The sequence below is a fragment of the Magnolia sinica genome, chromosome 4 (genome assembly GCF_029962835.1).
Source record: "Magnolia sinica isolate HGM2019 chromosome 4, MsV1, whole genome shotgun sequence".
NCBI classification, from domain to species: domain Eukaryota; kingdom Viridiplantae; phylum Streptophyta; class Magnoliopsida; order Magnoliales; family Magnoliaceae; genus Magnolia; species Magnolia sinica.
Genome location: NC_080576.1, coordinates 18,705,745 through 18,720,238, shown reverse-complemented (window position 1 = coordinate 18,720,238; position 14,494 = coordinate 18,705,745). Strand labels below are relative to the sequence as shown.

Below are 14,494 nucleotides of genomic sequence, written 5' to 3'. Positions count from 1 at the left end.
TTAAAGTGACTCGCCGCGTTCCGCCGCCACCGAAACCAATGCAGTTCTATCCTCTGAAGCGTGTATACGCCAGCCTATGCGTAATGGTTTAGTACAAGACTTGAATACTCTGGCGAGGATGATGGATGATAGGCCGGCACTGAGGAATTACCTAAAAAGTTACTTAGAATTCTTGTTAGCATTAATAAATTACTTTCAATTTCAACCGTATTATTCTTTCTACTTATACCGTTATTGTTGAATTATAGTTGATATGATACGCATACTTGGAAATCCTTTTATCTGAGAGAAATTTACGACTGTGGACCCCACCTTTTATCCAGCGGTTTTTAAAAGCAATACAAACTTAGAATACGCACTCGGACCCCCTCGGTGTCGGAATTTCAGGACGAAAATACCCCTGCCTTCCTTTCGAAGACGAGCGCTGACGCTCCTCCAACCGAGAGTTGTACGAACGGCCCAAAAGAGATCAAAGTTACATGGCCCCACAGCTATGTATTTATTATATCCACAACGTTCATCCATATTTCGAGATCATTTCGGAGCATTATCCCAAAAAAAATAAATAAATAAAATCATATCCAAAGATCAACTGGACCACACCACAAAGAGCAGCGGGAAAATTGATTTTCACTGTTAAAAATTTTGTAGGGCCCACCATGACATTTATTTTCCATCCAATCTATTCATAAGGTTACAAAGGTCTATATGAAGAGAAAAACAAATTTCATAATATCCAAAACTTCTGTAACCCCTAAAAGGGTTTCAATGGTAGACATTCAATTCCCCACTGCCAATTACAGTATGATCCACTTGATAGTTAGATCTATCTTATTTTTCGTCGCAAGCTTTAATATGAGCTCGCCAAATAGATGGACAGTTTGGATATAACACAGACCTCATAATGGGACCCACAAAAGTAACATCGTAAATATATATATATATATATATATATATATATATATATATATATATATATATATATATATATATATATTTACTATAATGAATGTAATGCCAAAACATCTTTTATTTTTTATTTTTTACATGGAGAACTTTTTCTCCCTTACATTTTTCTTTAATACATAATTTAGTAAATATGTATATATAAGTATATAAAAATATTTTTCTATCTTTCAATTCATTTCTTTGTCTATTTATTTAACAAGCATATCTCCTAAACTAGAATGATTTACTTAAAATACTACATATGATTTTGGGGTAGGAGAAGCTAATTTAGCCAACCAACCTAGTTATTTTCCAAGATTCCATCAGGTCGATGGTCGAAAATCCATTTCATTCAGTTCGTGGTCAATTCAGCGGGGCAAACATGAAATTGAGTGAGGCTAACATGAAATTGAGTGGGGAAAACTAGAAATTTAGCGGGTAAAACATGAAATTGAGCAGGGCAAATATGAAATTAGGGCTGAAAGTCGGGCCGGTTGGTTCGGGTTGGTGCTCAACCCTAACCCAACCCAAGGTTCCTATACCTAAACCTTGACCCAACCCAACCCAATCTTGGGTTGGGAATTCTCAACCCAAGCCCAACCCAAGAGGGCTCAACGGGTTGATTGGGTTGGTCGGGTGTATACGTGCTAATATTTTCATTATTATATTAGTTTATTATATTTCAATATAGGACTTATTTTTTGTATCTATGATTTTATTAATTATATACGTGATTATTCATCATAAAGAACTTCATTTTTTTTCAATATAGGACTACTCCTTTAAAAAGTCATGTAGCATAGCACGCAATCTATTTGGGAGAGAGAAATCCGACATATCTTGTTAGCTTAAGTCCTTGGAAATGACATGGACAAATGAGACCCGGCATCACTAGCGTACCTTCTACACAAACAATTCACACTCAATTATAATTTATAAGTAACTAATATATTGATTGGGTTCGGGTTGGGTCAGGCAACCTGAGACCTCAACCCAAGCCCAACCTAAGTTTTATCGAGTTGATGTTTGTATAGCCCAAGCTTGAGATCGGACCTGATATATCCTACCCGAGCCTAACCCAATGTCGGGTCGGTCACGGGTCAGTTGGGTTGAACCCACCCAACTTTCAGCCCTAGGATGGAGGCAGATTAGATACTGACAGGTTGAGTAGCCAGACTCCAGAAACGGATTGGCTACTCCCCCTGCCACCGGCTAATGGCTGGTGGTCGGTGCTCTGTAGGCCCTACCATGATGTATGTGTTTCATCCATGTCGTCCATCTATTTTTCTATATCATTTTATGGTATGAGACCAAAATTGAGGGCAAACTATGAAATTAGCGAGGCAAACTAGAAAATCAGCGGAGCAAACTAGAAAATCAGCGGAGGAAACATGAAAATCAGCGGGGCAAACATGAAATTGAGCGGGGGAAACTAAAAAATCAGCAGGGCAAACTAGAAAATCAGTGGGGCAAACTAGAAAATCAACGGGGCAAACTAGAAAATCAACGAGACAAACTAGGAAATCAGTGGGGCAAACATGAAATTGAGCAGGCAAACATGAAATTTAATGGGGCAAACTAGATAATCAGTGGGGCAAACTTAACAGATAATTTCATGGCTTGAGCCAATAAATATAAACGAATCCAATGTTCAAATGGACTACACCAAATGAAATTTTGAATTGAACTTCTATTGTTGATCATTTCTTAGGGGCTACAGAAGTTTTGGATCAAGCTTATAATTGTTTTTTCTATTAATCCATGCCTGTATGATCTTATGAATAGGTTTGATAACAAACAAACATCACTGTTGGGCCCACTATGGTTTCAACGGTGGAAATCATTATGCCCAATGTTTCCCGTGGTGTGATCCACTTGATCTTTTGATATGCTTTAATTTGGGGCTAAACCGCTAAAATTAGATGGAAAAATGGATGGATGGCGTGGATATACTACATACATTCAATGTGATTTTCTTGTTTCCTCTGCTGATTTCCTAGTTTGCCACGCTGATTTTCTAGTTTGCCCCGCTGATTTTTCTAGTTTGCCCCGCTGATTTTCATTTTTGCCCCGCTCTTTTTCATACTTAGCCTGCTCTTTTTCATGCTTGCCCCACTGAATTTCATGTTTGCCCTGCTCAATTTCTCATTTACCCCGCTGAAATGGATTTTCAACCATCGACCCAATGAAATCTTGGAAAATAACTAGGTTGGTTGGCTAAATTAGCTTCTCCTACCCCAAAATCGTATGTGGTACGTTAAGTAAATCATTCTAGTTTAGATCCTTACTCTTGCTCGGGTGGTAGACTCTTAGGAGTTTCAACACCCGGTCAAGCATTCGAGTATCCATAGGTGGTGAAATTCCACTAGTGTGGAGTGTGTGGGGGTGTGTGCACGTGTGTAAAGAAAAAAATCATTCTAATTTAGGAGATATGCTTGTTAAATACTTAGACAAAGAAATGAATTAAAAGTTAGAAATATATTTTTATATACTTATATATACATATTTACATAATTATGTATTAGAGAAAAATGTAAGGGAGAAACTCCTAGTTTGCCCCGCTGATTTCCTAGTTTGCCCTGCTGATTTTCTAGTTTGCCCCGCTGATTTTCTAGTTTCCCCCGCACAACTGGGCCACCATAGGTGGGCCTTCCATACCCAAAATCCAGCTCATGGAAGGGCAGCTTCCACCAAGCTGACACATAAAAATTCTCATCTAAAGTGGAAGGGACCCCTCTATAAACCTCCAACCAATCCACTACTGATTTCACATACTCATCTGTCACCATCTCTATTGCTTCCTTCACCTTCTCAACACAAAATTCCAAAGACTCCTTATTCAAATCCACCACCTTTGCACTTGCACAAGCTGTTACAACAGCATTCCCAACAAACCCATGTGGCAAGGGTGGAGTTATCTTGCTCCTAATGTCCACAGCAAAGAGTACTGATGAAACCCCACATGGGTCTTCAAAGACAGCCCGTTGTTTCTCTAGTTTGCCCTGCTCATAATGTAGTTTTTCTAGCTGTTGCCTCCTTCGTCCTCTGTTTCAGTCTCTGCTTCAGTCTATCTTCTCTACTTCTTCTAGTGGATGCTTCTTATGTGTTGTTGTGGTGGGCCTTCCCTTGGAGGTGTTGTCGCTAAGGTTGGTTCAGGCTCTTGGATGTGAGATCATAGCAGCAAACTATAGTCTATGGTCAGAAGTTGGGAGGGCTAGATGGGAAGGTGTGGCCTGCTTGAGTCAGTGGTATAGGCAGCTGGTTGGTTTGTATAAGTGGAAATTGTAGGTAGGGAGAGTGGTCGCTTCGGCCCACGTGATTTTAAGAAGGTCGAAGAGTGGATGTGAGACCCGTATCCTACCCCATACCGTTCTGTATGCCCCTGCGGTCCTCCCGGTCGAATTCCGGCGACCCGCGACCTGTAGATTTCATTTGCGCTCGACCGTGAGTCACACCCTGTTCACCCGAGACGGTTCGACCCAAGACCTATGCCATCGCGACCATGTCGTCGCTACGATTCCGATGTCACGTCTCGTGCGTCAATCCGACGTCTAGATCCCAAGATATGACCTGTGTACGATCATAGTGGTGGACCGCACGTTGCGGGCCATGGCGTACACGCTTCCCCATAATCATAATGAGGATGATGTCATCCTAGGGATGACATCACCCTATTCTACAACCTAACCTACCTCCCTACCTAGCCTACCCCATAAATGCTTTCTTCTTTTTTTCAAAACTCATTATTACACCTCTTACAACCCATCCTTTCACTCTCTCTATCATCTCACCTTCTCTCTCTTCTTCCTCACTTCCATTGCTAGCCATGGACGTCCCAAGCAAGCTCATTTTCCAGCCCTTTTACCTTTAGATCTCTCTTAATCTAACCCTTAGAAGCCCATCTCCACCATTGGAAGGGGTCCTAGAAGGCTTATGAACCCATGGGAAGAAGAAGAAGGAGAAGATCATAGTGGGTGCCTCTCTCTCTCTCTATCTGCTCTAATGTAGTGGGTCCCACTAATTTGTATTTTATTGGCATTGTCCATCATAGATGGTGGGACTCCACCGTGCAGTGCACACCCAGGTCCATAACTCAACTGACAAACTGAGTGGAGATATCTCGTTTCAACACCTGAGCTCATGGCACCGATCCCTAGTGGGGGTGGCTAACATGGTGTGTGTACTGACGTCACCAAGCTGGTGAATGTGGACCCCACCACATGATGCATGTGTTGCATCAAACCGTCCCCGCACGTGAGGCCCACCAACAAGCATCAGCCGTCCGTCCAGCGTCAAGAGACGCTGGGCGTGAACTGGAAACAAAAAATAAAAAATAAAAATTTAGCTTGAATCCAAACTTTTTAGTGGGCCACTCATGCAGGCCTCGTCTTGATGTATGTATGTAATCCACGCCGTCTATCTTATTTTTCAACTCGTTTTAGGCGTTGCACCGAAGAATGGAGCCAATCTGAAAGTCTGGTAGGCCACACCATCTAAATATTACTTTTGATAGTGTGGAATTGATAGGGCCCACTGCAATGTTTCTATGTGTCAAAATCTACCAATATCGGGCTGGTTAGACCCATCTTGAGCTAAGGAACACAGCCCACGGACTGGATTCCCTTGATGTGGGCCCCACCTATAAAAATCTCAAAAAAAAAATATTTAAACAAAAAAAAAATAGCAGACGCTGCTGCTGCTGTCAACGTCCAGAGGACGCTGCAGCAGGCAGCGTCCACAGCTTGGATTGGCATAGGGTCAGTGGGCCCCACCTCAGGCCCCACCGTGGTGTGGACCCCACATCAGCACCGTGTATTTGTTAGTCCCTTAGGGGAGTGGGCTCCCCTCCAAATCTCATCCATATATCTGGCTCAGGTGGCCCACATCATAGGGAAACAGCGGGATTAAAAGGCAGCCATTGATATCCTTTTTTTTTTTGTCACAGAAGTTTTGGGGCACCATGAAATTTGTTTTTCCTATGCATCCGGGTCGGAGTGACCTTATGAACGGATTGGATGGAAAGTGAACATTATGGTGGGCCCCACGTGGGACCCACTGTTGCACGTATGGTAACCCACACCGTCCCTGGGTGGGACGGCTGGTGTACCTCACTCCAGCATCCTGCTGGAGTTGGCGTCACTAAGCTATGTGGGCCCCCCTCCTTGTACCATCCATGCCGTCCAGCTATGGACCCCACCTATGATGCATGTACCTTGCATCTATACTGTCCATCCCACACAGCAGCAAGCTGTTGCACTGACGCAGCGAGCTCTGTGAGCCCCATCACGAGGTATCTTGTATACCCATGCCGGCCAGCCATTTCACACGTGTGGCCTACCCACACGTGGTGCACTTGTGGGATGGGACCCACTTAGATGTATTTGTTATATATCCAAACCGTCTGTCCATTTGGAGACATCGGGACCCACTGCTGCCACTGACGTCAACAAGTCCCGTGGGGTCCCAGCATGAGGCATGTGTATATATATCCCAACTGTCCCACCGACGTACTTGATGTATGGGTCTGATCCAGACCATCCAACATTTTGAACAGGTGGGACCCACCTTGATGCATTTATTTTGATCCACAACGTCCATATAACAGTATTTGGACTCTACTGCAGTGCATGTCTTATACCCACACCGTTAATCTGTTCATCAACCGTCCAGCAGCAAGGTTGCTGCAGTAGGGCCAGATGTGTATGTTTCTCCATGCCGTCCATCTATTCTGGCAGCTACCACGTCGGGTCCACACGATAGTATGTGTGAGATCTGGACCATTCTGATGGTGCGGGCCCAACTTGACGTGTACGTGTGGCACACCTCACCATCCAACAGTAAGAACAGTGGGTCTCACCTGGAATATGCATTTCATCCCTGGACGGCACTGGCATGTATTATAGGTAATATATATTATATACAGTATGTGTAGTATTATATTATATGTATTAAATATTGTATATAATATAATATAGCTTATATCATACATGGTATCTGGTGGTCTACAGGAGTTTTAACCCTTCTACCCAGTAGCATGGGTTCCACACATACTTGTGGACTCCACCGTGTTGTGAGACGTGGACTCACCTTGATGCATGTTTGGCCATCCACCTGGCAGTAGGAGGGGTCTATCATGATGTGTATGTTTCTCCATACCGTCCATCACCTGAACGGTGGACCAGCGACCCTCACTCCTGTAGGGGTCTGATGATCGAGACAGTCCATTCATGTGGAGCCCACCTTGCGTTTATGTGTACTACGTCCAGGCCGTCCATCCATCTTCGGACGATGGACGCTAGATGCATTTCTATATAATATTATATATTATAATATTATATTTTGTGGGTCACACCCATGTGGGACCCACCTGTTGTGAATAGGTTGGTTCGTGTACCGCACTCAGCCGTATAGCTGATGATTTTACGATGACGAGTGTGGAGTTGGGGCCCACCTTCATGCGTGTTTTGTATATCCACCGCCCATCCATTTTGACGTGACTACACCATAATGTATAGTTTAATCCACATCGTCTAGATATTGCTGGACAGTGCTGGATCATGTCTGGACGGTGTTGTGGACCCCACTTTGTTGTACATTCCATATCCATACTGTCCATAATGTTTGGACAGTGCTGATCATCGTGCGTGGGGCATGTGTGCAGTGATACACATGTTACACCTACAACTCTTGAATGATTTTTGGTGCGGCCCATATGATGAGGCCCACTTTGGTATGTTTATGGCCGTCCATGAGGCCCACCTTGATATATTTATGGCCGTCTATATGGCGTATTTTGGCCCATGTGTGGGGCCCACCTGCTATATATCTTTGGCCTTTGTCGAGGCCCAATATGATGTTTTTATGGCCCACCTTGATGTATTTGTGGCTCATCCCTGAGGCCACTTTGATATATTAATGTTGCCCATTGATGCAGCTCACATGAGGTGTACGAGGCCCATTAGTGCGGCCTATTGTTGTAGCCCACTTGAAGCCCATTGGTGCGGCCTAGCTGTGAGGCCCATCATGATGCATTTTTGGCCCATGTGCGGGGCCCACCTGTTTGTATTTTGGCCCATGTGACAGGGCCCACTTGCCTTGTATTCTGAGGCCCATGTGACAGGGCCCACCTTGTAATGTGTTGTTCGCATTGTCCATTCACGTGGCCCCCACGTGATGTACATGTTTTATCTAAGTTGTCCATTGATGGGCTCATTTGGAATGAGCAGGGCCCAACCCATTGAGATGTATTTAAGGCCAAGGTACGTGGCCCATTAGATGTATATGAGACTCATGTATAGGACCCGCATACTGTATATTCGAGGCCCATGTGTAGGGCCCACCTGTCGTGTATATGAGACCCATTAATACGGTCCACTTGATGTATATTGAGGTCATGGGCCGTAGTCCATTATGATGTATCTGAGGACCATGGGTCGTGGCCTATGGTGATGTATATGCAACCCGTAGTTGGGGCCCATTGTGATGATTCATGGCCTATGGGCAAGGCCCATTGTGATGTGTATTAGGCCCATGATGCATGACCCATTTGATGTATTCGAGGCCCAGGTGTAGGGCCCACTTGTCATGTATTTAAGGCCGAAGAGTAGGGCCCACTTGTTGTGTATACGTGGTCCTTGGGCAAGGCCCACTGTGTTGTATATTAGGCCTTTGTGTGATGCCGTGGGCCCATTATGTATTTAGCTCAATGTGAGCCATTCCTTAGAGCAATGTTGGTTAGATGTCCACATTGTCCAGGCTGATTGTTGATGCCAGGTATTAATACCGAGTATGAGTAGGTGACAGCATAGCATCATGATACCTGCCCATACGCATCATCTGCATGTTTGTTATGAGACATGATTGACCATTTCATATGCCATAGTGTCGGTTGTTATGAGACTCCTTGATAGGCGGAGGTTATCTCACATGAGCATGCGGCATGCGCAGGATTGATGCATGACTGGTTTGTATGACTCATGCATCTCGCATTATGATTACTACGCCCTAGCGACATCAGGGCCGTAGCCTCCACAGGCATATCGTGGATGGCTAAACGGGACACCGAAAATGTTTGGTTCTAGCATACGGGCGCCATAGATGTCCCTGGGTGAAAATCCCTAAACCTCCGTAGCCAGGAGACGCCCCAACGTCGAGACCGAGTGGATACATGAGCACCCGAGTGCCGAATACCAGGAGGCCGCGTCTCCCACTGTGTCGTGGTCGGTTGGGAGGGGGTGTGGCCTTACCCACCCGAGGGTAAAGGGCAATACTAGGCTGAGTTTGACCAGCTCGTGAATGGGTTCGCTATCGACGTGCCGGATAGGTATTGGCAGACTATTGGCCAGGCGGATAGTGAGGTTTCTTACGCTCACTTGGACTGTGCGGCTAGGAGAGCGACAGTGCCATTTAGAGTGTACTAAACCCCGGTGATGATCCCAGAGAGGAACTGTACTGATATGTGGACTTATTGAGTAGGAATTGCATGCTCATGCATTCATTTCATCCACCATCCACTCGGGCTGGTGGTGCATAACTAATTGCTGTGTTCCTTCGCATGGCCAGGATTTCGGTTGGGCGCGCGACTAACTTGAGATCAGGAGTTCACCACATTGAGTCTGACTATCCAAATTTAGGTATGGGACTGGTTTGGATAGAAGTCCCTTGTGATGGACCCCATAGCCTGCGATACTACGTACTACCATCCCGACTTCACTCCAGCTTGGTCATTTCATTCGCACCACATATTACATTGCATTTGTAGTACTTAGCATTTTGGATTACCGTGTTTCTGCATTTATGTGGTCTCGGAACAGCTGACGCTATTCGTGAACTCATCAGGAATTACATATTGCATCGCATCCTCGACATCTGACATTTAACTCTTTATGACTCCTTATTTGCATAGCTGTCTGATATTACGTATTCTGATATTAATTGACTCTTGGACTTGTCTGTATTTTCGCTTACTCTGTTATCATATGATTTATGATCTTGTCAGTATTTCTGCTTACTCTGATGATTCATGATCTTGTCCGTATAGCTGCTTATTCCGATATTGTACGATTTATGGATTACAAGTATTTTCAGTACCGTATGATGATGGCATTGCATTGAATACTTGGCACTTATCTTGTGCACACACTTACACCACCCTCTAAGCTTTCTATAAGCTTATGCACGATAGATGCGTGCAGGAGATGTTAGGCTGCAGCATTGTTGAGCTTGGAGCGTGCAGCGGTCTTCTGGAGCTTGATTTTTGATATATGTATTTCCCTTTCCGCATTGTATTCAAATGATTATATTAGTGGATATGTGATGATGATGTTGCCTTTATGATTCGGGTATACTTGTGGTTATGCTTATTACGAGATAAATGTACATTGGCAAAAAAAAAAATCCTCCTTGTAGGATCCCAGGATCGGAATCTGGCGTATGAACGCTAGGATCCGAGAATGGGGTACTACGGAGGCTGTCGGCACCAGATTCGGCAATCGGGATTCCTGTGAATCCGATTTCCGGATTTGGGGTGTGACAGTGGAGGAGTCAGATTTGCCTCCTTGTTGTTGGTGAGTGAGGTGGTGTCTTCCTGGTAGTGTTTATGCCCATTGAGTGGTAGCTTGGCACGTTTTTTCTCGTTTCTCTTTCTCTTAATAGAAAATATGATACGTGAGGCTCGATGTTTTTTGTGGAGCCCACCCGAAAATGTTCCTTATACATCGTCTGTTCATTTATCAAAAGTTTTAGGGGCATCGCTCTCCTTTTAGAAAAAAAAAGCGGGAGAAACATGAAAATTAGCGGGGGAAACTAGAAAATCAGCGGGGGAAACATAAAAATGAACTAGGAAAACTGGAAAACCAGTGGGGGAAACATGAAAATGAGCGGGGAAAGCATGAAAAATGAGCGGGGCAAGCATAAAAATTAGCGGGGCAGGCATGAAAATGAGGGGGGCAAACTAGAAAATCAGCTGGGCAAACTGAAATATGAGCGGGGCAAACTGAAATATGAGCGAGACAAACTAGAAAATCAACGAGGAAAACTTGAAAATGAGAGAAATTCATTAGAGAGAGAGAGAAGAGAGTTTCATCAGCTGAAAATTGAAGATAGCGAAGAAAAATTCCTCAATTTCGAGAGAAAATGAAAACAAATCAAAGCTCATGTAAAGAAAATACCTGAAAATGCCAATAGAGAGAGAGAAGAGGGTTTGGGGCTTCGAGGCTTTGAGGCGCAGCAAGAGGGAGAACAAGAGTTGAGGATTTGGGGTGAGAGAACGGTTTAAGATTTGAGGTCGAGCACGGATTATGAGAAACCTTTGGAAGAAGTTCGAATGCTAGGTGGGGACCACTGTGATGTTTGTGAGGAATCCACATCGTCCATCCATGATTTGGACTGGTTTGTTCAGTCTCATTCCGGAAAGAGTAGTATAAAAAATTTCAATAGGATAATCTTAATGTTCTAATTAGTGGCATAAAACTATGTAATGGTCAATGTTCAACTAAAGAAGTGTCTAAGGTTTGAGGGTAGCAACTTTAAAATCTATGTCAGTTTAGGGTGTTGTCACAGTTAGATCCATCAAACTTGCATAGTTGGGCATGGACCTTATGATTCCTTTTGGAAAAATCAGTAAATCCTCAAGTGGGCTCAGTTAAAAGAGTCCATATTTGTAGCTTGGATTGATATTCTACAACGGGCTTTCCATGCTAGCATTCCAAGATATAGGGATCATGGTTTTGTGAACTTGTCGGTGGGTAGCTTGTTGTAATTGAGTTTGTGTATCATGGATTTGTTATATTGACGAGGGAAGAAAAAGACTAAAGAGAGCATGTCATGAAAAATGAGGTTTCTTTCCAACAGTTGCATATAGGTGTTTGTAAAATCTTAAAAGAGAGATAAGGGCCTCCAGTATGACTCTTGGTATACAGATAATTTTGTCACTACACCAAAATTGTGAATTTAGAACGGTTCTATCTTTGATTTAGGAATGGTTTTAAGCTGTTCCAAATTTAGAATTGTTATTAACCATTTTAAATATAGAAAAAGGGACGGTGTAGATTTCTCATCTCTTGTGTAGCCTACTTTGAGTTTCGGATCCACCTCATGTTTGGTCTCATGTCCTAAAATGATCTCTCAAAATGGATGGACGATGTGGAATCCTTACAAACATCACAGTGGGCCCCACCTAGCATCCCAACTTCCTCCAAAGGTCTCTCATAATCTGTGTTCGACCTCCAATCCCAAACCGTTCTCTCGCCCCAAACCCTCAACTCTTGTTCTCCCTCTCGCTGCGCCTCAAAGCCCCAAATCCTCTTCTCTCTCTCTCTCTGTTGGCATTTTTCAAGTATTTTCTTTACATGAGCTTTGATTTGTTTTCATTTTCTCTTGAAATTGAGGGATTTTTCTTCGCTATCTTCAATTTTCAGCTGATGAATTTTCTCTCATTTTCAGCTAGGTGTAGGAGATCATTACTCTCATAGAAAAAATGTTCAAAGTTCCAGATTCATCAGGAAAATTAGCGAGTTTGCCCCGCTCATATTTCAGTTTGCCCCGCTGTTTTTCTTGTTTACCTAGTTCATATTTCAGTTTGCCCCATTGTTTTTGTAGTTTGCTCCACTCATATTTCAGTTTGCCCCGTTATTTTTCTAGTTTGCCTCGCTCATACTTCAGTTTGCCCCGCTAATTTTCTAGTTTGCCCCGCTCATATTTCAGTTTGTCCTGCTGTTTTTCTAGTTTGCCCCGCTGCTTTTCATGTTTCCCCCACTGATTTTCTAGTTTGCCCCACTACTTTTCATGTTTCCCCTGCTGATTTTCTAGTTTGCCCCGCTATTTTTCTAGTTTGCCCTGCTCATATTTTAGTTTACCCCGCTGCTTTTCATGTTTCCCCCGCTGCTTTTCTAGTTTGCCCCGCTGCTTTTCATGTTTTCCCCGTTGATTTTCTAGTTTGCCCCGCTGCTTTTCATGTTTCCCCCATTGATTTTCATGTTTCCCTCGCTGATTTTCTAGTTTGCCCCGCTCATATTTCAGTTTACTCCGTTGTTTTTCTAGTTTGCCCCGCTGCCTTTCATGTTTCCCCCGCTGATTTTCTAGTTTCCCCCGCTGATTTTCATGTTTCCCTCATTGATTTTCTAGTTTGCCCCGCTTATATTTCAGTTTGCCCCGCTGATTTTCTAGTTTGCCCCACTATTTTTCTAGTTTGCCCCGCTGTTTTTCATGTTTCCCCCGCTGATTTTCTAGTTTACCCCGCTCTTTTTCATGTTTGTCTCGCTCATTTTCATGCTTGTCTCGCTCATTTTCATGCTTAGCCTGCTCATTTTCATGTTTGCCTTCTCATTTTCATGTTTACCCCATTGAATTTCGTGTTTGCCCCGCTCATTTTCATGTTCGCCCCGCTGAATTTCATGCTTGCCCCGCTCAATTAGCTTCTCCTACCCCAAAATCATATATGGTACGTTAAGCAAATCATTCTAGTTTGGATCCTTACTCTTGCTCGGGTGGTAGACTCTTAGGAGTTTCAACACCCAGTCAAGCATTCGAGTATCCATAGGTGGTGAAATTCCACTAGTGTGAGTGTGTCGGGGGGTGTGTGCGTGTGTACAAAAAAAAACAAATCATTCTAGTTTAGGAGATATGCATGTTGAATGCATGGACAAAGAAATAAATTAAAAGATAAAAAATATTTTTATATACTTATATATACATATTTATATAATTATGTATTAGAGAAAAATGTAAGGGAGAAAAAGTTCTCCCAGTAAAAAAAATAAAAAATAAAAATCTGCCAGACCGACAGTAGTGTTGCGGCAGTCTGTGTTTTTTTTTTCTTTTTTTTTTTTATGTGTTGCTTTTGTGGGTCCCATCATGAGGCCTGTGCTATATCCAAACCGTCCATCTATTTGGCGAGCTCATATTAAGGCTTGAGATGAAAAATAAGATAGATCCAACTATCAAGTGGGCCACACTATAAAAGGCAGTGGGGAATTGAACGTCTACCATTGAAACCCTTTCAGGGGTTACAGAAGTTTTGGATCATTATGAAATTTGTTTTTCCTCTTCATCCAGGTCTTTGTGACCCTATGAATGAACTTAGACGGGGAGGATTTCTTGCAAACATCACAGTGGGCTACACCTGAGTTTCTAATGGTTGACGCTCATTCAACACTGTTTCCTGTAATGTGGTACACTTGAGACTTGGATATACCTCATTTTTGGTCTCATACCATAAAATGATATGGAAAAATATAAGGACGGCATGGATGAAAAGCAAACATCATGGTGGGGCCCACATACCACTAACGATCCGCCATTGGGGGGTGGCAGGAGGCGTACCCAATCCATTTCCATGAAAAGGAGGGGTATTTTCATCCTGGAATTTGTCGTCTGTACAAAGAGGTCTAAGTGCATATGTTAAGTTTGTATTGTTTCAAGAATATCCAATGGATAAAAGGTGGGGACCATAGTCGTAAATTTCTCTTTATCTGATAATGTTGTTGGGAAAGATGGTACGGTACCACAAGTTGTGGTACCTTGCCTGTAGGTGATCAGTTTTTAAATT

General features: G+C 43.3%; 1 protein-coding gene across 1 annotated transcript; it reads right to left on the bottom strand.

Moving 5' to 3' along the window:
* Positions 1 to 6,268, bottom strand: LOC131244063 (acyltransferase GLAUCE-like). Its single transcript, XM_058243726.1, has 3 exons — positions 6,161 to 6,268; positions 3,607 to 3,950; positions 1 to 139 (listed from the first exon to the last, which is right to left on the bottom strand). Exons 1-3 carry the CDS (start codon positions 6,266 to 6,268, stop codon positions 1 to 3), a joined length of 591 nt encoding a protein of 196 aa, XP_058099709.1.
* Between the last annotated feature and the right edge of the window lie 8,226 nt (positions 6,269 to 14,494).

Bases quoted from the DNA above. Each gene is read 5' to 3' on its own strand.
- LOC131244063 (XM_058243726.1), bottom strand. From the start codon at position 6,268: ATGGCTGGCCGGCATGGGTATACAAGATACCTCGTGATGGGGCTCACA. The intron at 3,951-6,160 runs GTACATGCATCA...CATTATGAGCAG, and splicing joins ATGGACAGTATAGATGCAAG to GGCAAACTAGAGAAACAACG. The intron at 140-3,606 runs GTATGGAAGGCC...GTAATTCCTCAG, and splicing joins TTCCATGAGCTGGATTTTGG to TGCCGGCCTATCATCCATCA.